We start from the raw sequence: 15,805 nt of genomic DNA on the forward strand, positions 1-15,805 counted from the left end.
TGCTGGAGGGTCATGTCAGGATGAGCCTGCAGGAAGGGTACCACATGAGGGAGGAGGATGTCTTCCCAGTAACGCACAGCATTGAGATTGCCTGCAATGACAACAAGCTCAGTCCGATGATGCTGTGACACACTGCCCCAGACCATGACAGATCCTCCACCACCGAGTACAGGCCTCGATGTAACACTCATTCCTTCTACGATAAACTCGATTCCGACCATCACCCCTGGTGCGACAAAACCGCGACTCGTCAGTGAAGAGCACTTTTTGCCAGTCCTGTCTGGTCCAGCGACAGTAGGTTTGTGCCCATAGGCGACGTTGTTGCCGGTGATGTCTGGTGAGGACCTGCCTTACAAGCCCTCAGTCCAGCCTCTCTCAGCCTATTACGGACAGTCAGCACTGATGGAGGGATTGTGCGTTCCTGGTGTAACTCAGGCAGTTGTTGTTGCCATCCTGTACCTGTCTCGCAGGTGTGATGTTCGGATGTGCAGGTGTTGTTACATATGGTCTGCCACTGCGAGGATGATCAGCTGTCCTTCCTGTCTCCCTGTAGTGCTGTCTTCTGCGTCTCACAGTACGGACATTGCAATTTATTGCCCTGTCCTCATGCCTCTATGCAGCATGCCTAAGGCACGTTAACGCAGATGAGCAGAGACCCTGGGCATCTTTCTTTTGGTTGTTTTTCAGAGTCAGTAGAAAGGCCTCTTTAGTGTCCTAAGTTTTCATAACTGTAAGCTGTAAGTGTCTTAACGACCGTTCCACAGGTCATGTTCATTAATTGTTTATGGTTCATTGAACAAGCATGGAAAACAGTGTTTAAACCCTCTACAATGAAGATTTGTGAAGTTATTTAGATTTTTACGAATTATCTTTAAAAGACGTTTCTTTTTTTGACGAGTTTAGGTAGTGACAGTGCGGCGCACAATTGGCCCAGCGTCGTTAGTGTTTGGCCGGGGTAGGCAGTCATTGTAAATAAGAATTTGTTCTTAACTGACTTGCCTAGTTAAAATATACGTTCAATATTTTTTTTAAGTTCTACAGTATTAAGTATACAATAATTCTGAGTACTACTATGGTAAATGTTTTCTTATGTATGATGTACTATCACAACTGACAGCTGTAAACAGTCCTTAGAGAGGACAGTACCAGATCTCCCAGGCTGCTGCAGATAAACTGACCATGTCTCTCTCTTTCCCTCTCTCCCTCAAAGGCACAAACGGCTGTGTGGAGGATAATGGCGGCTGCAGCCACCTGTGTTTCCACCGGCCCCAGGGCCTGCGCTGTGACTGTCCCATGGGCCTGGAGCTCCTCAGTGACATGAGGATGTGCGTGGTGCCCGAGGCTTTCCTGCTCTTCACCAACCGGGCTGACATCCGCTCTATCTCCCTCGGGACCAACTCTAACGACGTTGCCATCCCTCTCACTGGGGTCAAGGAGGCCTCCGCCCTCGACTTTGACGTCTCCGAGAACAGGATCTACTGGACTGACGTCAGCACCAAGGTGAGAATGACTCATTTTCTCTGTCATTCTATTCTAGTCATTCGTTTTAGGGTTTCCATTCAAATTTTGGGGGTTTGTTTTCTGTCATCTGGGTTAATTTAGCTATCGGGATGTTTTATTTATTTAAGCTCCAGGCTTTTTTGGTTCATATTGAGCTCAGTGCCTGACTGTTGTACAAGTGTCTGACTCAACTCCACTGTCCTCCCTCCCTCAGACCATCAGCAGGGCCTTCATGAACGGCAGCTCTGTGGAGCATGTGATCGAGTTTGGGCTGGACTACCCAGAAGGCATGGCAGTAGACTGGATGGGCAGGAACGTGTACTGGGCCGACACAGGGACCAACCGCATCGAGGTGGCCCGGCTGGATGGACAATACCGACAGGTCCTGGTGTGTAAGGACCTGGACAACCCTCGCTCCCTGGCCCTTAACCCTGCCAATGGGTAAGACTGACTGGGATCCAGCTCATCTGCATGACACAACTCACAGACCTGTCTGACTGACATGAGCCTGGTCCCAGATCGGTTTGAGCTGTCTTGCCAGCTTTGAACGTGTGACAATGACCATAGGAGTTGGAATGGCAAGGTGGTACAAACGGATCTGAAACCAGGCTATGCTGATGTCATCTGTTCACCAGTACCCATAGAGATGACTTTCTGGCTGTCAAATTATTTATGGTCTTTGTTAGAAAGAAATGGTCTTCACACAGTTCGCAACGAGCCAAGCGGCCCAAACTGCTGCATATACCCTGACTCTGCTTGCACAAAACGCAAGAGAAGTGATACAATTTCCCTAGTTAATATTGCCCGCTAACATTAATTTCTTTTAACTAAATATGCAGGTTTTAAAAATATACTTGTGTATTGATTTTAAGAAAGGCATTGATGTTTATGGTTAGGTACACATTGGTGCAACGACAGTGCTTTTTTCGCGAATGCGCTTGTTAAATCATCACCCGTTTGGCGAAGTAGGCTGTGATTCGATGATAAATTAACAGCCACCGCATTGATTATTTGCAACGCAGGACAAGCTAGTTAAACTAGTAATATCATCAACCATGTGTAGTTAACTAGTGATTATGTTAAGATTGATTGTTTCTTAATAAGATAAATTTAATGCTAGCTAGCAACTTACCGTGGCTCCTTGCTGCATTCGCGTAACAGGTAGTAAGCCTGCCACGCAGTCTCCTTGTGGAGTGCAATGTAATCAGCCATAATCGGTGTCCAAAAATGCTGATTACCGATTGTTATGAAAATTTGAAATCGGCCCTAATTAGTCGGCCATTCCGATTAATCGGTCGACCTCTAATATGGGCTCGTTCTACTATGTTAAAAGCAGCTCTGTGTGTCTCCTCAGCTACATGTATTGGACAGAGTGGGGAGGCAAGCCCAGGATCGCCAGGGCCCACATGGACGGCAGCAACATAATGACCCTAGTGGACAAAGTGGGCAGAGCCAACGGCCTCACCATCGACTACATCGACCAGAGACTCTACTGGACCGACCTGGACACCTGTATGATAGAGTCAACCAACATGCAAGGTAAATGCATACAGTAGTCAAGCTCTTCTCCAACCCCTCTGTAGTTTATGATTGATGATACATGATGAGCATAAAACTCTGTAATATCGCTGTGGTTGACAGCAATATTCATTCATGTCCATTCTCCTTTCCCCCCCCCAATATTACTGTACAAATATATCATATTGCTGTGGTTAACATCAATATTCTCAGATCTTCAATAATCCATATATTAATAATCATGTTTCGCCCAGGTCTGCAGAGGGAGATAGTGGCTGACGACCTCCCTCATCCGTTCGGTCTGACCCAGTACCGGGACTACATCTACTGGACAGACTGGAACCTGCGCAGCATCGAGCGGGCCGACAAGCGCTCTGGGCTGAACCGCACCATGGTGCAGGGACACCTGGAGTACGTCATGGACATCTTGGTCTTCCACTCCTCTCGCCAGGACGGTGCCAATGACTGCTCCCAGAACAACGGCAACTGTGCCCACCTGTGCCTGGCGTCGCCCGCCGGCTCCCAGTGCCGCTGTGCGTCCCACTACATCCTGGACTCAAACAGCAGGAACTGCAGCTGTGAGTAGAGAAACGACCAGGGCCGGGATTGACGGGGTTGTTGAGTTCATGTTTTTAGTTTGGTTCAGTGTTGTATTTAGTGTGTTGGTACAGTCATAGTTTATTCTGTTTTGAGACATATGCACTAATCTCCTGTGGACATTTTACTGTAAGTTGGAAATTGAATCTCTCCGTTAAGAGTAGGTGAGTCAGTGTATTTTACAACATATTTTCTCTAGAAGGATGTATTGTCTTAATCAAATCCAGGCGTGTCTACAGCCCGTGGCCATACAAAACCTCATACCATGAGCTGACCTCAGACTTTCACTGAGGCTTGATGTGGACAAGTGTTAGAAACGAGGTTGCTGTGCACATATCACAGACTGAGCATTCCTCTGGTCTTGGCATGGGATGAAGGCCCTGTGTTTCTACATGTCTTTTTCTTTCTTACTGCTGCATACTTCCCTGGCCTCTGGACCACTGATTACTGCATTCTAGTAAGCTGATTACAACATCCTGAGTCATGGAAAGGTTGGAAGGAGAGAGGGAGGAAGAGATATAGAGGGAGGGGACAGAGAGTGAGCGAGAAGGGGAGATTCAAATGTTTGGATTGGGCCTGTTAACCTCTGACCCCTCCCCCCCTCCAGCCCCCTCTAGCTTCCTCCTGTTCAGCCAGAAGGCCTCAATCAGCCGCATGGTTCTGGGTGAGCAGAGCCCCGACATCATCCTTCCCATCCACGTCCTCCGCAACGTCCGGGCCATCAGCTACGACCCCCTAGACCACCTGGTCTACTGGGTGGACGGGCGGCAGAACATCAGGAGGGCCCGCGACGATGGCACACAAGTGAGTCATGCTAATAAAGAGAACTATATATTTACCTGATTTTACATGCACACTTAAAATGCATATAGTATATTGTGTATATTAATGTTTTTCAATTACATTCTAGTTTACATGCATATAAAGTTGAGGGAGTTATAGAACTTAATTTAATTGACGTCAGTACAGCCATCATGCACAAATACATTTGTTTGAACACTCGCATATCTTTTGTCGACAGTGTGAAACCTTTTACAATTATAGGCCCTTTCTCTGATTTAATATCTATCTCCTTCATCCTCTTCCAGTCGTCAGTGGTGGTGTCCACCACTTCCACCCACCTGCAGCAGCCTGACAAACAGCCCCACGACCTGAGCCTGGACACCTACAGCCGTACTGTCTACTGGACTTGTGAGGCCACCAATACCATCAACCTCCAGCGCCTGGACGGAGACGCCGTGGGCGTGGTGCTGCGAGATGAACATGACAAACCCAGAGCCATTGTAGTCAACGCAGAAAAAGGGTGAGGAGGGAAGTGTTGTATCAAAGAGTAGACTGGAAAACAAAGTGCTGCCTGGTTCATACCGTTGCAGCTCGAGGCAACTGTTTTTTATGCAGATAGAGGCAGACTGACTCAATAACTGGATTTAGGGATGGCAACATTTCTATTTCAAATCTCCCAGGCTCGGTTTTCAAATCTACCCCAAATGTGGTGGACTTGGGAATGAAAAATTGAGGGAACTCACTCACTTGAAAGCTTTTGAAAATATACAGGACTTCCAAAATAGTTCAGTGTCCCCTTATGAAATATTTTCAAGTGAGCGATGCCACTTGTATGTGTGTAAATATAGCAGTTGGCTGGCGGGCAGATCAGGGACTGGGTGTGGCACTCCTCCAAGCAGCAGAGTAATTAGTGGGTGATCAGGTGTTTAGTGATGTGGTGTTGACAATTTGACATAGGAGACTCTGTGGAACGGTGTTTATTTTCCTTCGATAGGGCAGGGAAGGAACCACAGCCCCAAGTAAGTATGAGGCTGAGAATGTCAGGCCATGTGTGCAGCAGATGGTTGTGTTTACTGTTCTGCCTGCACTACTTTCTCCTCTCCAGTGGTGCAGTAGTATGGTCAGGGCCGTAGGTCAGGGCCTGGCAGGCTGCACTGTAATTGTGATGCTCATTGTTGATGTGGCCGTCCTCCATGTTACGTTCTATTTGGGGCTCTCCTATATGGTTTGACTTGGATGTGGCGGAGGTGACTTCTCTCATAGGAGTGACCCGGCGTAAACTAATCAACATGAGACGTTTAATCCCAAAAATCTAAAACTGAATATTGTTAGTAATCAGCTTGACAATTTGACATGATCTTGAAGTTGTTTTTATCCGATTTGAAAGTTGCATTCAGTTGCTTGTCTCTCCATGGGCCTGGAAAGCACTAGATAGACATTGAAGATATTTGGCCGAGCTCAGTACAGACAGTCTCAAAAGGTTACAGGCAGGTTGAAGAGCAGTCAGGGTTCATTTGTTTTCTCCCACTTTTCCTTGAGAAGTGACGGCTTCTACATTTACACTTCAACTGATTACACTCAGACTGATATAAAAAAAAAATCCCTTTTGACTTGAAGAGGCAGAACCAAACTGAAGAAGCAGAACCAAATTACAAACAGACAAGCGTTTCTTCCTTCAAGTCTTCTCTGTCTAAACAGGTGTTAAGGGAGGTTCTTATCAAAGCTGATAGAAGTAACAAACCGGAAAGGCCCACACAGCCCAATAATAGCCTCTACTCCTCCAGGCTCTGAGAGGGGGGCCAACTGAACAGCCCTGCGCTCTTGTCTACACCCAGCACAGTATAATACAGGCTGCCCTGCCCACCTATCAAAACACATACCTCAACTGTTATTTATCTATCAGTAGATCTCTGGCTGATTTCCATGTTGTAGTGTGTTAATATATCTGTCAATGTTGACTAATGTCTAAAATCCTGTACACAGTTGGTGGTTTAAGGTTTGGGCAGCAACTGTTCAAATGTCTGTCAGTGTTGTTTTTTCTTACTGCCTCCATCTCTCCTGTAGGTATATGTATTTCACGACCATGCAGGATCGCTCTGCTAAGATCGAGGGAGCGTCTCTGGATGGGACGGAGAGGGAGTCTTTGTTCACCACGGGCCTGATCCGGCCTGTAGCCCTGGCCCTGGACAACAAGCTGGGGAAACTCTTCTGGGTGGACGCTGACTTGAAACGCATTGAGAGCAGTGACCTCACTGGTGAGTATCAATGCTAAAGAAGTGTGGACAGCCATTCTAGATCCAGAGCATCAGCACTCAAACACTGCTGATCATCTGAAAAGCTGTTGTTGCTATGGTTTATCAGTTTTGACAGTATTTATTTACATCTCTCATTCTCAGCAGTACACAGCAGTACCATGGAAAATGACAATGTTCCTCGAATCCAAACACAGTTTGTGGTCTAAAATAGTCTACCCATCTTCCTTAATACGTCTGAAAGCCTGACCTCTTTGGACCCCCCTTCGGGCCAATGAAGAGTCATTTGGACTAAGCATACATGAAATTGGAATGTTATCGGGAAAATAATACTTTGGTTGTGTTTATGAAGAAAACAATAGCATTTTTATTAGTTTGTTACTGTAGGCTGTGGAGTGGATGGAATTGTGATATTTTGAAATAGGGCTCATCTCTTCAGTCTTTAGAGTTATTTGGCAATGGTACGTGTTTTAAAAAACCATCAGAATCTACTTTTTCTGATACTATATAGAAATCAAGTCTTGCCTTCCTGTGACACTACGATGATATGAAAAAGTCACTTTTTCGTGCAAAACAACTGTTTATAACAATTCTGTTTGATATCAAAATTCAAAACATCAGGAACGCGTTCTTTTGCCATGACAGACTGACCAGGTGAAAGCTATGATCCCTTATTGATGTCACTTGTTAAATCCACTTCAAATCAGTGTAGATGAAGGGGAGGAGACCGGTTGAAGAATTTAGACAATTAAGACATGTACTGTGTATGTGTGCCATTCACCGGGTGAATGGGCAAGACAAAAGATTTAAGTACCTTTTGAACGGAGTATGGTAATAGGTGCACCGGTTTGAGTGTCGAACTGCAACGCGGCTGGTTTTTCATGCTCAACAGTTTCCTGTGTGCATCTAGAATTGTCCACCACCCAAAGAACATCCAACCAACTTGACACAACAGTGGGAAGCATTGGAGTCAACATGGGCCAGCAAAAGGGGGTGCAACTCAATATTAGGAAGGTGTTCCTAATGTTTTGTACACTGTATGTGTGTTAAATAGACTTATTTTAGGAGAAGTCCAGAACAGAGGGGGGCATGACTTTAAAATGGCAGAGAAATTTCCATTTCAATTCATATTGGCTCAAAATGATCCCCTTGGCCTTTCTAGTGTTAAATAAATCCCCCTGCCTCTGAAGTCTGGACTAGATATGAACAAGACAGCATCCAGACTATCTATGCACCGACTGTAGAGTTATACAAGAGAGTATCTTTACTTTGGCAGACCATGTTTGGCAACAGTTATTGAATATTAGTCAAACTGGTTTTAGTGATGGTGTCTAAAGTTATTACCTATATTTTCTATGATAAAGTTTAGAACTTATGAAGGAACACCTAATGGTCTGAAAATAAATTCATTTGGGAGGATACACTGTCTTTGATGTGAGATATAGGATAGGGTATCTATTGTTTGGTGTATACTACCCTTGTTCGGAGGTCATTCCTCTTCCTTCTCCCAGGAGCCAATCGAATCGTCCTCCAGGATTCTAACATCCTGCAGCCCATGGGTCTGACAGTGCTGGGGGAGCATCTGTACTGGATCGACAGACAGCAGCAGATGATCGAGAGGGTGGACAAGCTGATTGGGGAGAAGAGGACCCGTATCCAGGGCCGCATTGCCTACCTCACCAGCATTCACGCTGTGGAAGACATGGACCCTACAGAGTTTGGTAAGGCACCTGGAGGAGCCTGTGTTTAGCCACTTCCTATTGCCTCAGCTGATAACAAATCCTTTTGGAAAACATCAATGTGTGATGCAGTGCTTTACTACAACAGAGTTCCGTTACTCTCCAGGGGCAAAAACTCAATGTCCACGTCTTGTCCTTCCTCTCCTCCACAGCTTCTCATCCCTGTTCCCGTGACAACGGAGGCTGCTCACACATCTGCATCGCCAAAGGAGACGGGACACCTCGCTGCTCCTGTCCCATGCACCTGGTCCTGCTGCCCAACCTACTCATCTGTGGAGGTACAGCTGCTGCTGTAACACATTCAATAACAATGTGCGATACACAATAAGTCAAGTAAAACACCAGGCATTGGCTCTGAATCTAAACTCCTCCCCCCTCCCACTTCAGACCCACCCACCTGTTCCACAGAGCAGTTCACCTGTGCCACGGGCGACATTGACTGCATCCCCATGGCATGGCGCTGTGACGGCGTCGCTGAGTGTGATGACAACAGTGACGAGGAGAACTGCCCCGTGTGCTCGGCAATCCAGTTCCAGTGTGACAAGGGCCAGTGTGTGGATGCTCAGCTACGCTGCAACGGAGAGCCAGACTGCGCAGACAACTCCGATGAACAGGACTGTGACAGTACGTTCACTCAACTGACTTTATGCACAATATTGACACATACATACTTCCAAGGTGGCGCAGCAGTAAGACGTTTTAGTCCTATGTAAATAGTCATTTTTTATTTTTTTGTATACATTTCACTCTTTTTCCATTTTTGAATTAAATATACCTTCCTGCAACCCGCCTCACCCAATGTGGTACGTATCTGCTATTTTTTTTAGATCTTATAACTGGAATCTCCATCAGCAGCTAGCCAGCTAATTAGCTACTAGCTATTTAGTCATTGTTAGCCACTGCTAGCAGTCTTTCCCTTTAGCTCGGACTCCAGACGCTTTAGCCCGGATTCCAGACGCTTTAGCCCGGATAATACCTGCCAGTCTGCACAGCGCAATATCAGCCCTGAGCATATCAGACTTCTTTTTTTCCCACTACATCACCGGATTCCTGCCGCAAGCTCTGGACCATTACACCGGATCTTTGCAGCTAGCTAGTTGCTACTGAGTGGCTATTGTAGCTAACACCCTTGTCCAGAAGCATGCACCAGTTAGCCTCGAGCTAGGCCCATCTCCCGGCTAGCAAACGAAGTACACCAACTACAATACCTCTCTTGCCAATTGGCAAGGACCCTTTGTCGACACTGAGTCCCACCAATATTTCACCACTGGTCTGCTGATGTAAATCAGCCGATGTGCTCTCACCCGTGGATGTTGGTGATGATCCATCTGCTAGCCCCCGGCCCGCTAGCTTCCTGAACGCCATGTCTCCCGCTCGCCTAGCATAGTAATCGACAACCGAACGGCTCCCTGTTTCATCTATTGCTGCTCATTGGAACCTATGATCACTCGGCTACACAGCTGATGCCTGCTGGACTGTTCATTAACACAGTACTTCATTTTGTTTATCTGTCGGCCCCAGCCTCGAACTCAGGCCCTGTGTCTAGCTAACTGATCCTCTCTGCCCATTCATCGCCATTTACCCGTTGTTGTTGTCCTAGCTGTTTACCCGTTGTCTCACACGTTGTTGCCTTAGCTCTCCCAATCAACACCTGTGATTGCTTTATGCCTTTCTCTAATGTCAATATGCCTTGTATACTGTTTAGGGTAGCTCTCATTGTTTTATTTTACTGCGGAGCCCCTAGTCCTGCTCAACATGCCTCAGATAACCCCCTTGTACCACCCCCCACACATGCGGAGACCGCACCTAGCTTAACTGGCGCCCCCAGAGACAAAACCTCTCATCATCACTCAATGCCTAGGTTTACCCCCACTGTACTCGCACCCTACCATACCCGTCTGTACACTATGCCCTGAATCTACCCTACCACGCCCAGAAATCTGCTCCTTTTATTCTCTGTTCCCAAACCACAAGATGACCTGTTCTTATAGCCTTTTCAAACAGACATTTGCATCCTGCAGCGCTAATTCCAAAAAGTTTTGGGACACTAAAGTCCATGGAGAATAAGAGTACCTCCTCCTAGCTGCCCACTGCACTGAGACTAGGAAACACTTTTCACCACTGATGGATCCATGGTAATCGAGAATTTCAAGAGGCATTTCTCTACGGCTGGCCATGCTTTCCACCTGGCTACCCCAGCCAACAGCTTTGCACCCCCCGGGTCTGAAAATAAATGAACGCAACAGCAACTGGCCCAAGCCCCCCCAGCCACTTCAACCAAATGTTTTGAAAGAGCTGCAAAATCTGGACCCATACAAATCAGCTGGGCTAAACAATCTGGACCCTCTCTTCTAAAAAATTATCTGCTGCCATTGTTGCAGCCCCTATTACTAGTCTGTTCAACCTATCTTTCGTATCGTCTTAGATTCGACCTATATCCATCTTGCCCTGCCTTTCTAAAGCCAAGTGAACAAACAGATCACCGACCATTTCGAATCCCACTGCACCTTCTCCGCTATGCAATCTGGTTTCAGAGCTGGTCATGGGTGCTACCTCATCCAATATGTGTTTTTCTGCTCTTTTGCACACCAGTATTTCTACTTGCACATCCTCATCTGCACATATCACTCCAGTGTTAATTGCTAAATTGTAATTACTTCACCACTGGCCTATTTATTGTCTTACCTCCTTCATTTGCACACACTGTATACAGATTTTTCTATTGTGTTATTGACTGTACGTTTGTTTATCCCATGTGTAACTCTGTTGTTGTTCTTGTCGCAGTTGTAGGCCATGTCGCAGTTGTAAATGAGAACTTGTTCTCAACTGGCCTACCTGGTTAAATAAAGGTGGAATAAAATAAATAAAAACACTTCCAGTTCAGTAAACATACACCAATGTCGTTGGGATTAAAGGGCGATGACCTAGTTTTGAAGATTGCTCATTAAGAAATGCTAGCGGCCATGACTAAAGCCAAATGAGTTATCTTGGATGTGGGCGTGTTATGTTCCCATATCGTACCCTTGCAGGTACAGTTTGTCCCTCCTGAGTCACCGTAGCAACAACAGCCACTTCCTCAAAATAAGATGAATTAATCTAAGAGAAATCAAGAAATCTGTAATTAATTTAGACATTTTAGCTTAGTCACGCAATTTTACATCTAGCTAAGGTGTTTGGTCCAGTGTTTCTCAAGTTAAAATATTTGTATGGAAAACTAGTGAGTGGGTTTTGGAATTTTGACAAGTTGCAGTTGGGATACAAATGCGCTTTGATTGTCTTAATTCTCATTTTGCCCCAAAAGGTGGCCTGCGTTAGTGATTGACACTGTCAAACACATCAGCATGTGGCCACTCCATAAAGGGCTTAGGGCCAAGGGTTATTTCAACATAACATTGGCAACGTGTTGTCTTATGTAAACAAGTCAGAGGCGCTGTGTAATGGGCAGGTCTGTCTCGCTGTCTGGAAGTTCTGGCTGCTATGGTTGGAGAGTGCACAGCTGCTTCTCGTGTTAGTGGGCACGATCGTAATCATACCCAACCCTCCAGTAAGTCGTGACGAACTCACTTACAAAACTCAGTTTTGGACAAGACGGACTGACAAATGATGCTATTTACACTTTGTGCTTAATTTTTACACTAGAATAAATGTTTCTGCTTCATAGAATCAACTTCTCTGAATTTAAACGGCCTAAAGGGCAGTTGACCTTTAATACTGGGAGATTGTACTATCACCACCACCAGCAGCCTTGTTGTTTGTATTGATTTGATGATATGCCAAGTCTTTAACATGGACTTTGCTCTGCTCTCCTCCCCTCAGCCATATGCCTGCCCAACCAGTTCCGCTGCAACAACAAGCAGTGCATCCTGAAGAAACAGCAGTGTGACTCCTACAATGACTGTGCTGACAACTCTGACGAGCTCTTCTGTGGTGTGTTTAACTTCACTCAGTCACTTGAGAAAATCAAGGGAGTTCGGAATTTACACTATTGTGTCGTTTATTTTCCAGTAAGGAGAAACCAGTCAATCCATCTATAATACCACATTGATTTAACTGACTACTCATACTTGGCAGCAGTCCGTTAAACCGGTTGTAATGTCTTTGCCCGTCTTGTAGAATTCCTCACTCCCCCGTCAAGTGACGTTCAATCACCATCTCACACCAGCACCATCGGCCCAGTCATTGGCATCATCCTGTCAGTGTTTGTGATGGGAGGGATGTACTTTGTGTGCCAGCGGGTGGTGTGCCGCCGTTACAAAGGTCCCAACGGAGCCTTCCCCCATGATTACATCAGTGGCACCTCACACGTACCCCTCAACTTCATCGCCCCCAGCAGCTCACAGCACGGAACCTTCTCAGGTAAAGGTTGGCTATTACACAACACTGAAAACTGCAGATCAAATGGATGCGTGTATAGATATGGCCTGTACTGTAAAAGGATAGTATTTACATGCTGAAGCAGGTAGTTGCACTCACTGTATTTGACTGTGTTTTGTTGTTTCTTAGGTATCTCGTGTGGGAAGTCTATGATGAGTTCTGTCAGTCTGATGGGGAGCAGCTGTAGTGGGGCACCACTCTATGACAGGAACCATGTGACAGGGGCCTCCTCAAGCAGCTCCTCCAGCACTAAGGGAGCCTTTTATCCACAGGTATGTACCCAACTTCTCTGCCCTCTCTTTGACCTACACGTAGGAACTCAACACCTGTCCTCTCCACGGTGTCTCTCATACATTATTTCTAAACTGGGGGGAATGTACATGTTTGAACTTTACTGGACACTGGATGATCTCAAAACTTAAGTTTGTAATTTAATGGGTAAGGGTTTGTATTTTATTTTCTGTATTTGCAGATGCTCAACCCACCTCCCTCTCCAGCCACGGATCGCTCCCTGTATAATGCAGAGATCTTCTACTCCTCTAACAGTCCCTCCACCACCAGGTCTTACAGGTAAGAGATAAGGCACACTTGATCAGTTTCTCTTTATATTATGCAACAGTCAGCTTGATGTAAATTGGCACCTCTTTGCTGTTGTGAAATAAAAAGTATTTTCTCTCCTCCATGCTTGCTCCCGAAAGGCCTTATCTAATGCGCGGTGTGGCACCCCCCACCACCCCATGCAGCACTGACGTCTGTGACAGCGACTACACCACAAGTCGTTGGAAGAGCAACAAGTACTACATGGACCTAAACTCAGACTCTGACCCCTACCCTCCTCCCCCCACTCCCCGGAGCCAGTACCTATCAGCAGAGGAGAGCTGCCCCCCTTCTCCATCCACAGAGCGCAGTTACTTTCACCTCTGTCCCCCACCCCCATCACCATGCACTGACTCTTCATGACACCCAGAGAAATAGCCATGTCTGTAAATAATTTTAAATATAAACAAATGAGAATTATATTTTATTCATTTCCACTGATTGCCATGGGTTAAAGTGGGGATGGAATAGGGCCAGATCAAGTGTGAAGTTGTTGTACAGTGAATTGTATCACTTGTCTTTATTTTTCATGTTTCCCACCCTCGTTTCAGATGGAGTATCCTCCTAATTAGAAGACTTTCAATTTGACTATTCTATTGGCCTTTGACAATTCTTAGTTTTCAGCAAAGTACTTTAGAACTTCCTTCAAACGTACCAATTTACAGTGAAATTTGAACAAGTCACCAATATTGGTTTGAGAAAATATTCCATTCAAATGTTACACTGGTGATGTGGCCAGCCACATTACCATTAAAAATACCAAAATAATTTTAAAAAATTGTACATAAATGTTTCACAACAGCCATGAAATGCTCTTATTAATTGAAATGGTCCTGAGCATGTCTTTGTTTGAGTCTACCGAAAATGTGTTTGCTGCTACTGTACATATATACTTTACTCTGAATTATGAGAACAGCCAACAAAACAATTACAATTTGACAATAGATCATTAAGCTGTTTTAACTGTTTCAATTAGTAACATTATTATTTTTTTGTGTAGAATTGTGTAGAACAGTATGTATACATGTTAATTGTTTTGAAGGAGTGCTTATGGAATAACTCATAAGACCAGTTTCATCGTTGATGCATTTATCAACCAGAAATGACAAGGTTTTGCACAACCTTTTAACTCTTATGAATCTCTTATGCAATGTCCATGTGACATACTAGACTGACTATTCCCATTTATTGAAACAATAATACTGTTTTTATTTCAGCTTTTGTCAATGAGACAAATGTCTGTAGTTTAGTAAAAGCTATTCCATCTTTTCTAAACTATGTTTGTAGATTCAATTGTAGTGAAACCCTCACTATCGTCACAAACCTTTCAACTTAACTATAGATTGAATTTCATCAGTGGTGAATATCATGCACCTGTAAAATCATGGCTCCATTATATTGTCTTACTTTGAAGATTGGCAACATTGTCAAACTGAGCACTTCCTTAAATGAACTATCCAACCAGTTAAGAAATGTGAACAGTGAATGTAAAATTACATAGAGGGAAATGTATATTGAATTCATACCTCTTGTGCTTGTTTTCTGAGCTTTTTCTCTGCCATTTGTATATTTTTGTATAGGCAATTAACCATGGTGCTGACAAGTGAAATTAAATCATATGATCAAGTGTCAGGCTTCCATCTGTATGTTGAACACCTCTGGCTTCTAGCAGAGGTTGTACAGGTTCCTCAGACCTCCACAACACAACCTGCTGTCCTGCCCATTTCAAGCCATGTCCTTACTGGATAGGGACAACTCCAGCTGTACTTCATTGTGCCAGCATGTAGATGCTCCCCAAACAAACCTGTGTTTTGTGTTTAAATGCCTTGTGTAATTTACACTTGTGACAATTTTTGTATCAAAAGCATTTTTATATAATAAAGGTTCTATTTTAAGGAATACTTGTGTGCCTAATTTTTGTCAAAGGCAAAGGGTGGCTACTTTGAACAATCTAAAATATTTTGATTTAACACTTTTTTGGTTACTACATGATTCCATGTGTTATTTCCTAGTTTTAATGTCTTAACTATTATTGTACAATGTAGAAAATAGTACAAATAAAAACCCTTGAATGAGTAGGTGTCCAAACTTTTGACTGGTACTGTATATTTTGTAATATTAATTTGTTGCATGGAAAACGTTTTTGGTGATATAAATAGGGCACACATTTTCTATTGCGATACTATTAACTATACTGGTTATGCGAGTGAATCATAGCTAAATGCTGCCACCACGTGTAGAAAAGTTGGAATAAGGAACGTCATCCTTATCTATTTTTCAGGTCTCTTTTTTTTTTTACAAGTGGGCATCCATGTCAAAAAATCATATCAATCTAGCCAAGTAAAGTCTAGTTAAGCCCAGAATATTTTAAGTGAGGACTGAAGGCAGCAGGTGTGTTGTATGGGCTGTCCTAAAGACATCCCTAGAGCAATTGCTGCTGCTTAT

The 15,805-nt window shown here is 44.6% G+C and overlaps 1 protein-coding gene across 3 annotated transcripts in view; it reads left to right on the forward strand.

Moving 5' to 3' along the window:
- Positions 1-15,259, forward strand: part of LOC129867207 (low-density lipoprotein receptor-related protein 5-like) — a 95,952-nt gene extending 80,693 nt beyond the window's left edge. For all 3 annotated transcript variants that reach the window (XM_055940457.1, XM_055940458.1, XM_055940459.1), the window contains 15 exons: positions 1,211-1,500; positions 1,715-1,941; positions 2,855-3,039; positions 3,273-3,596; positions 4,223-4,419; positions 4,704-4,918; positions 6,463-6,653; positions 8,162-8,371; positions 8,542-8,667; positions 8,777-9,013; positions 12,206-12,316; positions 12,503-12,745; positions 12,893-13,035; positions 13,236-13,333; positions 13,462-15,259. In XM_055940457.1, the coding sequence (XP_055796432.1) occupies positions 1,211-1,500; positions 1,715-1,941; positions 2,855-3,039; positions 3,273-3,596; positions 4,223-4,419; positions 4,704-4,918; positions 6,463-6,653; positions 8,162-8,371; positions 8,542-8,667; positions 8,777-9,013; positions 12,206-12,316; positions 12,503-12,745; positions 12,893-13,035; positions 13,236-13,333; positions 13,462-13,723 (3,059 nt within the window). In that variant the 3' untranslated portion in view covers positions 13,724-15,259. The remainder of the gene's footprint in view (positions 1-1,210; positions 1,501-1,714; positions 1,942-2,854; positions 3,040-3,272; positions 3,597-4,222; positions 4,420-4,703; positions 4,919-6,462; positions 6,654-8,161; positions 8,372-8,541; positions 8,668-8,776; positions 9,014-12,205; positions 12,317-12,502; positions 12,746-12,892; positions 13,036-13,235; positions 13,334-13,461) is intronic.
- Positions 15,260-15,805: the final 546 nt, after the last annotated feature.

The sequence above is a fragment of the Salvelinus fontinalis genome, chromosome 12, assembly GCF_029448725.1.
Source record: "Salvelinus fontinalis isolate EN_2023a chromosome 12, ASM2944872v1, whole genome shotgun sequence".
Lineage (NCBI taxonomy): Eukaryota > Metazoa > Chordata > Actinopteri > Salmoniformes > Salmonidae > Salvelinus > Salvelinus fontinalis.